Source organism: Triturus cristatus, chromosome 11, assembly GCF_964204655.1.
Source record: "Triturus cristatus chromosome 11, aTriCri1.1, whole genome shotgun sequence".
NCBI lineage: Eukaryota > Metazoa > Chordata > Amphibia > Caudata > Salamandridae > Triturus > Triturus cristatus.
The window spans coordinates 909,566,744-909,584,137 of NC_140594.1; the positions used below are offsets into that span (position 1 = coordinate 909,566,744).

Here is a 17,394-nt window from a genome sequence, read left to right on the forward strand (position 1 = left end):
CAATTGCAAATCCAAAAACCGACTTGCTCCCTATGACAAACGACTTAACCACAATTGGAAACGAACAACAAATTCAGATAATAGATGTTCAACCAAAACACACCCAGAAGGCAGTTGTAGCCGCCATTGCTACCAAGGAAACCAACCAACCAGACCAAGTTTGTTAACACCCCTGTAATAGCTACAGTGGCACCATAAAAACAAAAACTTAAACATCTGTTAACCATAAAATGAGAAAAACAACAACTCACAACACTTGTGGTTCCTTATATCTGATGCAATGTTATAAACATTCAATCAAAAAGCCAACTGAATAAAAACTGCACAATAGCATGCTCCAGGGAATCCAACATAGCTCAGCCAAAAAAATTCCCTGCCAATTTCTACTTTCTATCTTTGTCTTTCCATACACCCATCCCCTAGACTAAATGGCCAGTACAGCTCTATAGAGTACTTTGCACAGGAAACAAATTCTGAAAATAAAAAATAAAAAAAGTTTTTTTTGAATTTCCGCAAGATGCGCTGTTTAGATTTTTTGACTAAGCACAAATGGAACACGCTGAATTTGCACCTTTTAGTGCAGAGAGATAAAAGGAGTGGCTCAGACATATTTAGTTGCCCATGAGAAATGCAGGTTTCTAGGCAGCTAGTTAGCCCCTTTGACCTATTAGTAAAGGACATACATTGATGTAACGGTTTTCCCTAATCAAATGTAACTTCAACAATGTATCTTTGGAAACCATATCAGCTTTGTAGTTCAAAGTAAAATATATTTTATTGGCGCTCCACTAACATAAAGGACAGTGGGAAAGATTTGCAGCTTTACACAATGATAAATCAGAGCCAAGACACTTCCCTAGCTCAGTCACATGCCTCAGCCACACTAGGGTGATGTGAAACCGAACCAAGAGACATCTGATGATCTTGTCTGCCAACTACTGTTTAGTTGCAGCGACAGTACCCTGGTAGGAAAATGGGTGGCTATTTGCCATCAAAACTACACGATTTGTTTACTGTTCAGAATTCATTGAACTCCCCTATAACTCATAGGTGAACCATTATGCGAAGATAAATTGCAGAAAATTGCCTTGTTATTAAGAAAGTTCGACTGTGATTAATCATGGTCATGGCCAATTTTTCCGAGAAGTGTCAAGCCACTAGCCTGAGTAACCTGTTTCAGGGAGAAGGGAAACTAAAAACGTATGCAACCAACTTTGTCAGAGAATACGGACACATATAATATGGGCAAATGTAATTATTGGATCAAATCAAAAATTACTTTTGCTAACATTCCTTTGTTCGCCCTTAGTTAGCAGACATGGGCCCATTGCTCACTTTGCCACTGGATTCAAGCTAGCCTTACTGTTGAGGGGTCTTACCCCAAAACCGGTCCTTGGATGCTTGTTTCCGGTCCAGTGAAGACCTGGCTTGGCAGGTTCGGACTGGAGTATTCCCATGAGGATCAGGGGGCAAGACTGATTTGCATATCGCTGGGTCTGAACTGGGGCGGCGGAGTGAACTAAAGAATGATGATGGATTTAACCCAAACCTGTGACTGGGCATGAGTGTCTGAAATGTTTTAGTGCTCTGTCCATCCTCTCCTTGTGTTTTCACATTCCTGGCAGAAACATTCATTTAAAGATAATTTTTTTGAGTATTAGACTGTATATTTTGTATTTGCGATTCTCTATATGAATTTGGCAGAAATGTTTGCAGATTATTCCTATAAAAATAAGTTTGTTCAATTAAATTATGTATATGTTCTCCGAATAAAATTTAGTATTCGCTTAACACTTGTGTTTTTTATTCCGATGAGAAAATGTACTCCTGCTTCACAGAAACGTGTGCCACATAACCTCGTTGTTGTGGGCTCCATTGTTGATACCAGATCCTAAATCTGGAAAGTCACTGCTATGACATAGCAACTTCTGATTACACAACGTGTAATCCACTTTTACTGAATCATAAAGGCCTCCTGGTCAGGAGGCTGCTATGCCTCTCCGAGTGCTTGTGAGTGAGTTGCTGCTTGTCTGCTGAGACTGAATGCAGATATCACAGCTGCTGGAGGTGGGAAGGAAGACCGGAAAGGTGGTGGGATTGGTTATGGGTGGCAAGTATGATTTTTCACATTTGGGTTAGGGAGGAGAGTCCATGTTGTGCATGGCTCCTCCATTACTCCTCTGCCCCTGTGTAGCAGTTTGACAGCAGGGGCTGATGATTTGGCTGTGTGTGGGGGGGGATACATAACATAAAATTGTAGATGGGTAAAAAGTGAATTACGGGGATTTTTTTCATCGTGGTATTCTGTGTGACATCATAGACACTCATTGTCTTTTTGATGTCGCTCAGAAACCCTCAGTGCATAACAACCTAGTAGATTCACTGCTACCCATCTATAATTCTACTCATTATGTATGGCTCGGTACAGAGGCATTACTGTAAATAACTGGATTGAAATCCGGTAACTCACTGCTATAATACAGCAACAGTTGTTAACAAAAGCAGTTACCCCTTCTTTCTATCTCATAAAGGAATCCCAGGATGGTCTGGCTGGGCTCTCTAAAAGCCTGTCACAGATGCGCAAGAATGGAGGGAGCACAGCTTCTGCAGCAAAGAGAAGAAAAGGCACAGAGGGTGGTGGCAGTGGGTGACAGGAAGCCATGTCCTTTTCTTTTCATTTGGGACAGGGAGGAGTGGCTAGGTTTTAAATGGCTCCCCATTACCCATTTGCCACTGCAGAAGTTGAAGGCACAGGCAAATGAATTTGGTGGAATACATAACATAAAATAATAAATGGGAAAAGAGTGAAGTACCTCAATGTTTTTGCCTCAGAGTTCTGTGTTACATCATAGACAATTCAAGCTTTGCTCTTATAGTATATTTAATGTAATTCAGAACCCCTCGGTTAACAAAAACTCCCCTTAATTCACTGTTGCCCAGCTATAAATCTACATGTTATGGATGGCTTCCTTATGAGGCCTCTATCCTTTACACCAGATTCTAAATCTGTTAATTCACTTCTATCATGTACCAACAGTTGATAACAAAACATGTTAGCCACTGTTACTACGTTCATAAAGGCCTTCCAGGCCAGGCGTGTCGGAGCTCTCGGAGGGCCTGTAAGTGCAGTGCTACTGGTCTGCTTTGACTCATAGCAAAAAGCACAATTGCAAGGGGAAAGGAAGGCAGGGAAGTTGGTGAGGGGTTGATTAAGGTAAGGTATTTTGTGCATATTTAGGACAGGGAGGAGAAGACACATTATGTATGGATCCCCATTGCTCATTTTACTTAACCTAGCAATTATAAGCAGAAGCAGATGCTTTTGGGGACAATACATAACTTAAACTAATAGATGGCAACTACCATTTACCACTCACAGTTACCCAGCTGTAAAACAAAGTGTAAACATCAGTAACAATGGGCAAGGAAAAGAACAGACTCAAATCATTTGTGCCGATTATGCCATCATTTTGCTGCACAGGGCTGAATGTGGAGGAACTATTTTGTAATCCCCAGTTACACACGTTATTTGTGTTGTGGAGTTTTTACACCCAACTTAGCCTCAACCACTAAATATGTATGGACTTTATTGTCTAAACAAAAGGCTGCTCTCAAACTACAGGCAACCAAATTTCATTATAGTAAAAATATAAATTACTATAACTCATTTAAAAATGGGATGAAGTTGGGCATGCTCCTACCAAAAGCAGTAATGTGGGCAACACACATTTCACAAAGGTACCTGCACAATCACCTAAAGAAATGTTATATGTGATGGCATATAGGCACAGTCTGACACTGCAATTCAATTCATTATCCTGCAAATGTTAGATTAGCGGTTCTTGAACAGCCCCACATACTGACTGGTACCCCCACTGACATTTGCCCAAACAGACAAGAAGACTGAACAAGTTAAACGCTCACTGCTCATACAAGGGGTGAACTGCAGCTTACATGTTCAAATCCCAGGAAAGCCAACTGTACCATTCATTCTTCTGAAGAAACTGAGTACTACGTGGGGTTATAGCAACACCTGTTATTCACAGTGCTTAGAAACACCAATAACTTTGCTATTAGGCATGATGTAGAAGCACAATATCATCCCACACATCAAATTCATGTACTAGGTTAAACATCACTGCCTCTCAAAGAATATGCAACACATTTATTATGATTTTCACAACAAAACAGCTGTATGAAACTAGAGTTCCACTACCTACACTCCCAGTTCAAAGCAGCGACCAGCCATTCCACCTGCAGACTCACACTGGGAATTGCTTGCCATTTGTACTGAATTTACTCCTGCTACGAATTTTAGCTTCTCTGATGTGCACCAATCCATCCATCAGTATTGGCATTTACTTTCTTAGCCTGTCTTCTTAATGTCTGTGATTTAAACTATTCGCTATTTGGGAACCTAATCTCAAAATGGACTATAATCTGCATTTACTCCCTCAGAGAGAAGGGGTCTAGAACTGGATAAAGCACACCAGATGATTCTTTAGTATCAAGGTGTCTGGTATTATGCAATTCAGCTGATGCAATATTTTTCTGCATGGATATTAATTTACTGCATTTTTCACATACATCATATTTGCATAGTTTTCATATTGCAACAAAAATATTTTCTAGGGCAAATGGATCAGTCACTAAAAGCATGTGCTACAGGTTATGTCATGCACTGGCAGACCTTTTCCAAAGGTTAACCGGTCACCTTCCAGTTAACAGTTGCTGTCTTCAGATGTTAAACTGGTACTAATTAAGTGGTATTCTCGTCCATTTATTTTCAGCTGGAAAAAATGACAACATTGTAAAAATATATATATATATATATATATATATATATATAAACTGTGCAAGATTTTGCCACGTAATTTGCATTTTTGACACATAGTTTTGTCAACTCTGCTGCATAATTTGTACCCCCACTGCTAAATAATTCCATTAGCCCTACTATTGTCAAGTACACCAGGAACAGGACTCCCTTCAGGTTAGACCTCACACTGGGAAACTCCTAATTACTTGCACTTTCCCTATAGAGTTACTACATTGTATTGGTGCTTGAGCTCATCGGATATGATGACTTGAAAATGCCTCACCGGATTGGTTGCAATTTACAATTCACTTACATACTGTAGTTCTCACCAAAGTTTTTTCTCAAATAGCAAGAATGTGTTATTGATTGAACTGTACTTACAGTACCACCGCTTAGATCCATCTTTCATGTCTTCCAACCCGTATCTCATTACTTTCCACTCCCTAAGGGGTAGCAAACTAATGTGAAATCGAGGCATATGTTTACAATTCCTTCTTAAACTACGAATAATAGCATCCTTGGGGAGTTCTTACAACATCCAGATAAAGCTGCAGGAAAAGAGCTGGTGATGTGATCACCAGACATACTTCCTGCTCTAGGGCTTTGCAAACAAACTGTAAGCCTGAAATAGTTACTGACTTTTGAGGGTTTGTGTTTCTCATTTCCATGTGTGACCAATCAAAATTGTACAGCTTACTCTGTGCATCGTGGGTCAATGGGAGGAGCAGGCAGGGATCACAAGAATCACTGTGTGCACTCCACAATGTCAAAGTCAACAAGCATTGACATAGCCAATAGGTCTCGCCTTTGGGACCTTATAAGTGTTTAGCCATGCAACAGCTGCATAACTAAACACTTATAAGGTCCCAAAAGCGAGACCTATTGGCTATGCCAATGCTTGTTTTAACTGCTGCAATCTATTGAAGCCTCACGGAGAACATCAAAGCGGCCGTGCGACCGCCAAAGTGATCGCAATCGCGATCAAACATCAAAGCGTGCGTCCGCCAAAGTGAAAGTAATCGCGGTAAAGTGCGACGCGCGCACATGCACTGTAGCTCTAGGCTGGCCTGGCAGCACTTTTTGGAGCCCTCACAAAATGTCTCGCCAGACCAGCGCATGCGCTGGGTCAGGAGAGTCCTAAAAACGTGCCACTGTTTTTGGCAAACCAACCAGTGTCCCTTGAAGGGATAGGGTAACAATGCAGCGACATTAAAAACTTGAATGCAGTGACGGATGTCTGCTGCCCCATGCCGTCCTCCAGTTCAGCATTGTATATTGTTCTATGAGTTGCAAGCCAGTTTCAAAGCACTTTCTACGAATGAGGTTGGAGCTTTTCACATCAACGTTAATTCACCAAAATGCCAGGGGTAGTGAAAGTACCATTGTTGTCCATTTAAACCTTACTTTCACTCACATATGCAAGCTTACACATACACACTCATTGACACACTTGCTCTCACAAAACACAAACTAAACACGCAAGTACACACAATATACATTTAAAAGCATTTTTACTTACCTCAGCTGCCATTGAATGTCATATCAGCTAACTGTAATCCATTCTTTATTGCACTAATAGTGAATATTAAACTATTGTTCGCTATTGGTGTAATAAAAATATTGACAGAAAACAAGGAAAGCGGAGTCCCAATAGACATCAATAAGGAGGAGCTGCCCTGGAGTTCCTAGAACCGATTTTGCCACCTCTGATGCCAGGGGTCACAAAGGCAGTGCCAGGGGTCGCAAGGAGCAAGCCACGGACACAGATGCGACCCCTGACGACCCCTAAATGATGTCCATGGATTTGCGATATGACCCCTGATGACCCCTAAATGATGTCCATGGATTTTCGATGTGACTATAGATGACCCCTAAATGAAGTCCAAGGATTTTCGACTTGTTGTGACAAGTCCCTTTGCTCTGTGAGGGATTTCAGAACACTTTGCATAGCAAAGGGGGGGCTTGTTAAAGGGCATTACAAAACACAGTGCTGCAACAGCCTCTTTGTAAGCCTTGTAGGGACAGATGTCTTGACAGAGTAAGAGTCTCACACGGTGGACAACAGTGTCACAAAAGGACACTCTTTTAGACTATAAGGAATTCTTAAAAAGACATAGTTTTCAATAATAATATTAACAGCTACACGAAAGTCATCTAGGTCATTAAGCGTGGACAAGTTAAAGTGCCCCAAGATCATACTCGATAGTGCTGAACTTGCCCCCCTCAGAAATATGTCTGAACATGAATCATTTATATAAAAGCATGACGCATCTAGGTTTATCAAGCTGTAGTATAAAGTACTAATACACATAATCAAAACCCAAACGATGCAGTTCATTAGAATGAGTATCACTTTGTACAATATGTGACTACCAAACAGGCCACGTTTATCAAGTTTGCACGTTGCAATCGGGCAACAGAAGCAAAACAAAAAAATCGTTTTTTTCTTAAGTATTCAGTAGTATACATAACTATGAGAAATTAGTCTCCTTTACAGAAGAAACTCCGGGACTTGGTGAAAACCCGTGGGTAGCTTCGAGATGGTCATCATCATCTTGAGATGTGTTGAACAACTACCGAGTAGTCATGTGACATGAGTGACCCTTTCTCAGCCACTGCACAGCAACAACCCTTTTATGTTGGGCCACTCACGGCCTTGCTCTCAGCTATATAGAAAATAAAAAACAAAAATGATGTGTCCACGAGCCCCACCGTGAAATGTAATACGGTTTACAAATCCTAAAACTGGAAACACAGGACATGGTGTGCCTTTGCAGTATAGTTGTTAGCGAGTGGGGAATGAATAGGCCAATGTCCAAACAACAAAAATGTACTTTATACCACAGCCCAAGCAGAACTGGTACATGCGGGTCAAAGGAACACTGGTCCCTATAAAGGCACTTAATAATGTGACAATCACTTCAACACTGCACGGGTACAAGACTCCATCCACGTGAGTTCGAAATGACAGCAGCACTCTGTCGAGACAATGATGCACATGTCCAGGCATGCCTATTCCTGCATTTCTAAAATGAAACCACTTCGTTTTCAGGTAAAACTGATATTTTACAACTTTTCAGGCCTCCACTACTCCGCCTGCTTCTATTTCTTCCAATTTAAGTCTACGGACTATAAATCAATATTTGATCGCAAGATGTGCTGCTGCGCGGTATCCTTCGATATACAAGTCAATGTTAGGTGTCGAATTCCGTTTAGCGCTAGAGAAGCCACGGGAGTGAAGACAATGCCAAGCGTGCGTGTGCACAGGGGTAGCATTAGTAGACCCCGCTACTACATGTCTAAAGCGGAGAGGTTGGTTCCTGCCCCGCCTCGGGTGGCAACTCCCTGTCTTGAAAGGAATGCACAAACCCCACAGCCTCCCATACTAGGACGTGCGGGCGCGAGATAGGCACGCGCATCCCCTCCTCTTTCAATATTGCACTGATGCTCTTCTGCAGGGCTGCGCGAGGCGCGGCCCACTCGAGACCACACCTCGGTCTACTGACGTCACCGCGCACTGCGTCCCACTGAAAGCGGAAACAAGGATGCACACCCTAAGCCTAGTAGCGCCTAGGGGTTCACAAACCGCACCCTAAGTAAGCCAGGCGGCCTCACCCACTACCACGGCGCTGCACTCCATACAAATATTACATTAATTCATAATAGCTAGGCGGCCTTAGTAGTTCCTTTGTTATTATGAACTAGATAAGCCCCCAAGGCAAATGAGCAGCTTCCTTTCGAATGAACAAAACAGGAAGAGGAGCTTGTGCAATGTCGCATGAGAATGAGGCGCCCTGCGCTCCAAATGCACAGCCCTTTCTGCTAAATCAGTCATGCATTCTAATACTGTGAACTGTCACACGTGTTATTACGCTGGGAAGTCGCTTTCACATACACGTAAAATGAGGTCAGTGGCCATCAGAAGGTGCGGGGTAATGTCTCAGTCCACTTTGTAAAGTGCTGTACTGTTTGAGATTATACAACCCTGATAAATATTTTAGATCATTAAGCAGCTCCTTATCTTCTTGCAAGGCAGCACACAGCTGGGTACATATTGTGGTGTTATGGCCCACAATGTAAAAAAAAATATATACATGCAGGATAATAATTTAGCTTACAAAATGATTTCGACCTGCATTGCTGCACACATCATCCCAACTTCAAGGGTAACGTGTGCCAGTTATAGTGTATAAAACGAATGGAATTGTACTCATTTTAAAGTTATACTAAGGCAGTCCTTTTCAAACGATCCCAGACCATATACTTGTAGTAAATAAAAAAGGCAAACCTGGTAAGTTTTGTAAAAAAAAAAGTCAATTTGTATTAAACTTCTTTTAAAACAGACGACTTTTAAAACCTTGTTTGGAAATTAAAATTACACTGTGTTAGTAATTCCATTGTACATCACAACATTAAAATCTTTGTCTTTGCTGACCGGGTGGAGGGGGGGGGGACCTCACAACAGGGAACCAAAAGGAACCGCACGCCTGTTAACTTGAATTAAATGGAGCTGCAAACGTGCAAGACACGGAAATTACACTTAAAAGGCTCAACTGTACGAACGGATGAGCTTCCGAGGACAATAGGCCCATTTGTCCCGACATGTCCAGTATAATTACTGAGAGGAAACTGTTAAGTAGTTGTGGAGTTACAGATAATTGGATTTCGTGGAGTTTTCACAGGTTGGCACCGGCTGGAACAGCTGAGTCTTCAAGGCACTCTGTGGACACGGGGGTGCTGTAGGCCCCGGGTCACACTTGGACAATTTTAACACTAACCTTTAAAAGGCTAGTCGTCAAAATCACGTATCACCAACAAAAACATTTGTGCAGATGTGGAACATTTCTTTTCACAGCTGATACAAAAATACGACCTATATTTCCAAACTCTCATTCGTTACAGCAGGTAAACAAAATAGAAGAGATTTCCACAAATGTCAACAGGGCCCGCCGCGACTCTCCCTCGCTCTTGGCATTCAGTGTTAGTGACCCTAGTTCAGATGTGCAAATACTTGAGATTGGATACACTGTATCAAAATTTCAACTTTGCATACTCAGATGTGGATTCAGTTTACTTGATAGATGCTTTCACCCGACCTCCTTTCACACTCATGGAGAGACGCCTCTCTTCCTCCTGACCCAAGTGTACTCACTGCCTCCCACTGCATCTCGATTTACCATACAGTTTTTTTGTCTCATGGCACGTTAATCTTCTCTGCAGCGCCTATATATTTTGAGGTGATCCACTGCAGTCAGGAAATGCAATAAGGGATCTGGTCAGATCCACACACTGAAAACATCATCCCGAACCACTTGTGGCCGTGCACCCTTGGCACCGGAGACATCGGCTGGTTGCAGCTGAGCTGATATTCTCGTATGCAAAGTTGTTTTCAATCATACTCCATTTAAGTAGTGCATTGTACGCCCGTGTTGCTCTCAGAGAATAACACACGAGGAGCAACACTGGTCGCCACTGTTTGGCTGAGAGGCATAGTTCATTTGCCGGACAATCTCTGCAAACAGTTCGTCCACTGAGGTCTTATGTTTAGCCGACGTTTCTAGGAAAGGGCAGTTCCATTCATCGGCCAGGGCTTTGCCCTCCCCATACGAGACTTCCCTCTCGCCTTCCAAATCGACTTTGTTGCCCACCAGGATCATGGGCACCTTCTCACAGCGCTTGACACGGATGATCTGGTCCCTCATGGGCTTGATGTCCTGGAAGCTCTGCTGGTTCACTAAGCTGTAGACCAGGATGAAGCCCTGCCCGTTCTTGATATACAAGTCTCTCATGGAGGCAAACTGTTCGGTCCCCGCAGTGTCTAGAATCTCCAGGACGGATGGCGACGAGTCCACCTCGATCTCTTTCCGGTAGAAGTCTTCTATCGTCGGGTCATACTTCTCGATGAAGGAGCCTGTTACGAACTGGACGGTTAGCGCTGACTTCCCAACTCCGCCCGAGCCCAGCACGACCACTTTGTATTCTCGCATGGCTCCGGGGGGCACACTCACTCTCTCCGCTTCCTCTCCCCGGTAGCCGGAGACCGCTGTTATCCGAGAGCCCGGGCAGGCTCAGGTCACCCGGCACAGCTCAGCTGGAAGGTCTATTCTTGCAGGTCGTGCCCCTCAGCGCAGGCTCAGAGAGGCTGCAGGCGCACCCCGGCACCAGAAGTGTGTTCTGTGACTCGCGCGGCACCTCGCGCAGCCTTCCATATCTTCCTGTTAGTTGCTGCCCACACTCTACTTATCTCAAATTACACTCGCACTTCTGCAGCAGGCTCGAGCTGATTGGCTCGGCGCGCCCGCTGCATGTGGCTGCCTCGCCGGTAGCCGCTCGCCCATTGGTTGAGATGTCCTGTCTCGGAAAGTGGTTTTACTGCCGAACCTTTACCTATTTATGATTGGTTATTTATATGCAGATACTGATTGGGTGTCACCTAGTTTTTCTTTTTATTAACCTAATTGTAGCTTCCTGATAGAAAAGTGCTCGCCACTGATAACGGGCACCACCCTCCTCCTCACTGCTTTTTCTATTGTCCCGGAAAGCAACCAGCGAAATTTCAAAATGGATAATGTCTGGGAACTGGCGTTTCTTTTTCTGCCCTGCAACACTGTGCTTTTACTTTGTGCGGTTTTCCGATGTATACATGCATACACATTTTTGCTTGCATGTGCAGATGCGGCTACTCCCTGCTCTTGCTAGTGTGCTGACTTTCAGCCTATTTATAGCGACTACTCCGAGAACACCTATAATTTCCCAACGAGCAGCTGTGTGTGGTGCCCTGAAAAGCTTTTCAACAGGCAATTAAAGCATCACGGTTTTTCTGTAGCTGCTGCATTCGCTACAAAGTGACTCAGCGGGAACGAGTCGGCTGCTCGCATCTTTGTATCTGCGGCCCACACTGTTTCTGCGGAAAAATACACGTTTTAATCAATTGTGCTCTAAGAGGGAGCCGAACCCGGGGCTGTGCGGAGACAGCACGTGATGTGGAGAAACCTGAGAAAGAGAAGGGCGGAGGGGAAGAGAGAAAAATACGTGAGAGGCTATATGCACATTTATCGACATGTGCCTTATTGTAGGGGCAGAGGGGCAGTTACTACAAGCATGCACATACACATGCCGCATACGCTTCGGTAATTACCTGATTCATCTAAGCATCATATGGACATGTATCAGGAACACCTGCCATTTGCATTCAGATTGATGAGAGATCAAACTCATTTGCAGCAGGAACCCGCTGAGCTGTCATATCTATCTAAGCGATCTAACTACAGCAGCGGTAGACAGAATCTACGATGACGTTTCACAGATGTGCGTTGTTTACACGATGGCCTACTTCATCATGATTGAGCGACTGCAAATGAACTCTTGCTATGTTGTGATGATACTTGCTTGACTTGTTTGCAAAATACAGAACGTTATTTACGAATTCGATCAGCAGAACCCCTTAGTTTCCATCTCCAGTACGCTGATAGGTAACGTAATTCTGTCAAGCTAACTATTAACTTGTTAAGTCTGGCTTTTGACACAGCTTTAGTTGCCATGCCGGATTACCATTTAAAAAAAACAGACATAATATACATGTAAATGGGGACATTAGGTGACCAGGCTTCGTCCATTAGTTTGTTAGTGTGCCATTCACATTTTGCTTCCTCCCATGACATCATGCAGTATGGGTCAGTGGGTCAGCCTTCTTTTCCAATTGGCTCCCCCCAGAGCTGAGTAACTGCACAAAGTCTGTGTACAGTGTGCACATCCACCTATTTATAGTTCCTTTCTCTTTAGTAACAACACTGGCTCAAAGTGTGCGTACTTGATTTGTTTAATGTTAATTTGAAATATTATCTGTTTATTGTGCCTGCATTTCCATCTCCTTTCAAATATTGGTGCTATATAATGTTTAAGTGACATAACACTGTAGCTGCCTGCAATAAGTGACATTGTAACAGTGTTGTGGCTTGAGACTTGAACTCTTGGTTAGGTGACGATTTATAATTGTCTTATTCACAAATAATAATAAAACATAGCATGACTGAAAGACTTGTCAATAAACAAATCAACCCAATAAAACAGATAGATCAGTCAATATTTTTAAATGCAACATTTTTATTGTAAGTGAAAAAGTGTTGACTATAGGTTGCATGTTTTCTTTTTTATCTTTCATTTTTTAGGCATATGCAATAAAGCATGACTATTGTACCAGCTTACCAAAGCCAAACCGATTGGCTTTGCCCATTCTTGGTTAACTTGGTGTCACCACTCTTGCTGGCGTTGGAGAGGGAGGGACTTACTGCACAGATTCAATCTCAAACAATATAGGGAAGAAGACCTTCAGTCATATAGTTCAATATGTGATGTCACTGAAGTGACTTAAATCTCAGATGGGCTTAGGAGTGTGAGTGGGCGAATTCTCAAACCCAATGATGTATCATGCAGCATGTCTCACTAAATTCATAAACAGTGCAGAGACACCGCCTTCATCAAAGGGATTATTAAGTGCATTTATGTATGTCCAAAGGAGGCCAAACAGAATGTCGGGAAAACACTTTGGAATGACTTCTTTTTAGGTTTCTTGTACGTATAAAAACCTTACGTTTGAATATCCTGAAAATCTGTGATGGATCTGCCCCCCTCATGGGCCACTCCTGTTGTCCATACAATATGTTATGCTTACTCGCTTCATCCATGCTTCATGCCTCTGCAGGCTTGATCCAGAGATTTCATACAAATAAAAGCAGAACTTTCGAAGCCATGATGACTTGAAATTTGTTCGGTCGAGCCCATGAACGTAGGATCATTAGGAACGTGGACACTGGACATGACCTCCTGCCCAGAAGGATTAATAGGAGATAGACTGAAGAAAGACAGAGTAAGTATTGTGCATGCATCAAGGAGGGAAGATTCCCCCAAAACTGCGGGACACCTTTGGAAACCTTTGTATAGTAAAGCACTTACTTACAAACTATTCAGTCTCTGTTGCGGCCTGCCTCACTGCAACAAACTTATCACTGGTGACAAAGATCAATGATGGACCACAGTTTTGCCTGCATCACCTACCATAGCCCGCTCCATAATTCTCTCCCTTAAAGGATGGAACCACTTTACACAATGTCTGAAATGCTAATTTCGTAGTGGTTGAGGAACTATAAGGTCCTCATTAGGAGTGGCCTGGAATAATGCATGGTATTTTCCCCTCTTTTCTGCAGTCCCTGGTATTAACAGGAAGAAAAATAACAGGGAGTACAAGTTTGCTGAATCACATGCAGGTATCAGATTTACCGTGCTGATTCCCATATGATTTTGCCTGAAACTGGTACGGGGGCAGTGTATACATTTATTGGCATACCACTTTCTATGAGTACAACTGTAGGAAGCTGGCTTAGTATATTGTGCTAACTTATGTAAGTGTAGCACCCTGCACTAATCCAGACAACCCTTATGGTGATTTTAGTGGTCTTAGACAACCTTAGAAAGCTCTCTAAGTGGTAGCAGTGGAGAGCAGCCTTCAGGCTTAGTCCAGAAGGAGTGTAAAGCAGCTTGTTGTACCAGCACTTAATCTTATGGTATGAGTTAAGTGAAAAAGAACCACACAGTGTAGTTATAAAAGTATGTATTTATTATTAACCCTCACAAACACATTGCAGTATCTCCTACCCGAAGATACAAACACAATACACACAATACTTTGGCAGTAGAATACGTAAATAGCACAAAATACACAAGGGTCTCCAAGGGGAGACCAAACCATATACTAAAATAGTGGAATGCGAACCACGACTTAAGTCAAGAGTGGACCCAGAAGACGTGGAAGAGTCGGGGACCTAAGGAACCACTCAAGGTGAGTATCTAGGAACCCCACGGAGGCCATGTGCAGTGTGGGAACACAACTGCATACTCAATTCATGTTCATGGGTAAGTCAAGGTTGCAATTTTAAAGAAGAACGACCCTTCCCAGTGGATCCTGAAGAAACCTCCTGGAAGATGGAAAGTTGGAGAGTGACCCTACCCTTGGATACCCCAGGAACCAGGATACCTACACCAGGGAAGGCAAGTGCATATGTGCAAAGTGACGTCAGAAACCGCCGTAGACCACAATGGAGAATTTCAGGAAGATGCAGCTGGCGAAAAAGGTGAAGTGTCCAGTGGAACCCAAAGGTGGATTCAAAGAGAGAAGTACCTGCAAGCGGAGGGGACAGAGTCAATGCCACTCAGGAGGGACCAGGATGCACGGAAGACGAATGCCCACAGATGTTGGGAATGCAGGAGAGTTGATGGTGCCCTTAAAATTGCAGCTGTACGGACCAGGTGATTCTGAGGTAGACGAGGAGCCATTCATGAGCTTTCCCACATCAGTTGTCAAAGGGGTCAGTGTCCGGCAGGGGCACCAAAAAGCCTTGGCAGCAGCAAGAGATACAGTGGTCAAAAAAGGTGCAGTGTCGAGACCAGCAAGGTCCAAGTGGCTGACCACATGCAGGAAGTCAGAGCAGACCCATGCAAGCTGGAGAGCCCACTGGCGTCAAAGAAGACCCTCAAGAGGACCCACAGGCTGAATGCAGAGGAGTTGCAAGAGGACCTCGAGCAGCTCGCAAAAGGATGAAGGCTCACGGTGCAAGGGATGCGGTGCAGGCAAAGATCTTGGCTACAGGAGATCCTTGAGACTGGTGCTTCTTGGAGCCCGAAGGTCTCTGGAAGGGAAAGTCAACAAGCATTGTCAACGGCAAGTCAACCCGGTGTTTAAGGGTACTGCTCCAGCGGTTCAGGCAAGGGCTACTGGCCTCCAACTTGCCAGGAAGACAGTGCAGGCCTCAAACAAGTTGCAGAACCACCACCTGTGTTGCTGAACCTTTCGAAGTCCGTAGGAGCTCACGAACAGCAGATCGGTCATCTTCATTGCAGTGCCTGCAGATGCAAGGAAGTGACTCGTTCACTCCAAGGGAGATTTCTTCGGGAGTCTTGGAAGTCCACAGGCCGTGTTAAGAACCTGTATGGAGCACAGGCACAGATGTTGCAGCAGACTTGCAGAAGGACGAGACCAGAAGCAGCAGGAGTCTTCTTAGTTGCAGTCTCGGTTCTCAATGTGAAGTCCAGCGATGTCCAGAGTGCCCAGACAATGGAAATTAAAGTAGTGTTGGATCTGAATCTTGTCCCATGATGGATCTAAGGAACCACCCACAGGTAAGCCCTTAAGTACCCTAAGGAAAGGGTTGGAACGATTCAAGGGTCCCTCCCAGAGGAGGGACAGGACAGTGGTGATGATACTCCCATGTCCTTTTCCCAGTTTCACTCCAGAGCCGGAGCCAACGGCTCCCTGAACTGGTATGGACTGGAGTATGCAAGGAGGACACCAAATGTGCCCTGCAAGCAGTCTGAGTGGCGCTGGAAAGCGCAACCCCCCCACCCTGTCCCAATACACTAAGTGCGGTCTGGGAGGTGGTCACACCTCCCTGTGACAGGATACCTATTGTCCTGTCTTCCTCTGCTCATGCTTGTTTCAGCAGCCGGAGGGCAGAATCTTATCTCTGGTCGGCAGCAGCCATAGTTTGCTGTCCAGGTATAGAAGATTGGTACCAGGAGAAATGAGGGCCTCAGGAGTGGGGGGGGGGGGGTTGCGGGCTTTACAGTGCACGGAATCATACCCCCCACACCGTTTACAGAGTGAGGGTATGATCCCAGCATGTTTGATACCAAAGCGACAGGTTTCGTTACAGCCAGTTTAGAGATGGTCAGTGCGTGATGACACATGGCCGCTCTATGTATCGTAATGGCTGATGTACTGAAAACCTAGGAGAATGGACTCTGAAGGTATTAGGGGTGTCCTGCTCATGCAGGGGCACCCTCACACTTCGAACCGAGAACCTTGCCTTCAGGATTGAAAGGCCTGCCTTAGTGGTGACTTATAGTTTTTAAGTGCAGTGACCTCAGATATAAGGAAACTTATATCTGTTGTAAGTGGTGCTAGCATCAGCTTACACAGGCTGCAACAGCAGTCCTGTAGTCTCAATTTGAGTGGTCTCCCATGGGTGGCATTATACATGCTTCAGCCCATGGGAGACCCCTGATGTACTGACGCCCGGGGTACATTAGTACCATATACTAGGGACTTCCAAGGGTACATCATTAGCCAATCTGGAGTGCACTCACCATGTCCAATTTTGGGAGGTAACACAGAGACTGGGGTCCTGATTTGCAGGATCCCAGCCAGACTAGTCGGTAAAACATAATGACACCAGCAAAAAGTGGGGGTAGCCTTGAAAAGCAGATCCTACTTTCCTACAACAACGTCTACCACAAACATGTCCATGATTACTCCACTCTTACCAGTTTTGCTACATCAGTATCACAACACCCCCAGTAATTCATCAGCAACAAATATGTAATACATTTATAGTTAAAACAGCACAATTGGCAGTGTATTGTAAATGTATACATTAATGTTACAATGCATTATGGGATGACACATTCATATGTTCAGAGTTGCAAATAATTCTATGTAAGTGTAAATACTTACAGAGTAATATAACCACCACAGAGACACGTATCACCCTTAAACAGTCAAATACATTTAGATGGATCAAAAATAT

The 17,394-nt window shown here is 43.9% G+C and overlaps 1 protein-coding gene across 1 annotated transcript; it reads right to left on the reverse strand.

Moving 5' to 3' along the window:
* Positions 1 to 9,112: 9,112 nt before the first annotated feature.
* RAP2B (RAP2B, member of RAS oncogene family) lies at positions 9,113 to 11,074 on the reverse strand. Its single transcript, XM_085634823.1, has one exon. The coding sequence runs from the start codon at positions 10,801 to 10,803 to the stop codon at positions 10,252 to 10,254; it is 552 nt and encodes a 183-aa protein (XP_085490949.1). The 5' UTR covers positions 10,804 to 11,074; the 3' UTR covers positions 9,113 to 10,251.
* Positions 11,075 to 17,394: the final 6,320 nt, after the last annotated feature.

What these genes read in the sequence shown, in the direction of transcription:
- RAP2B (XM_085634823.1), bottom strand. Translation starts at nt 10,803, where the DNA reads ATGCGAGAATACAAAGTGGTCGTGCTGGGCTCGGGCGGAGTTGGGAAG.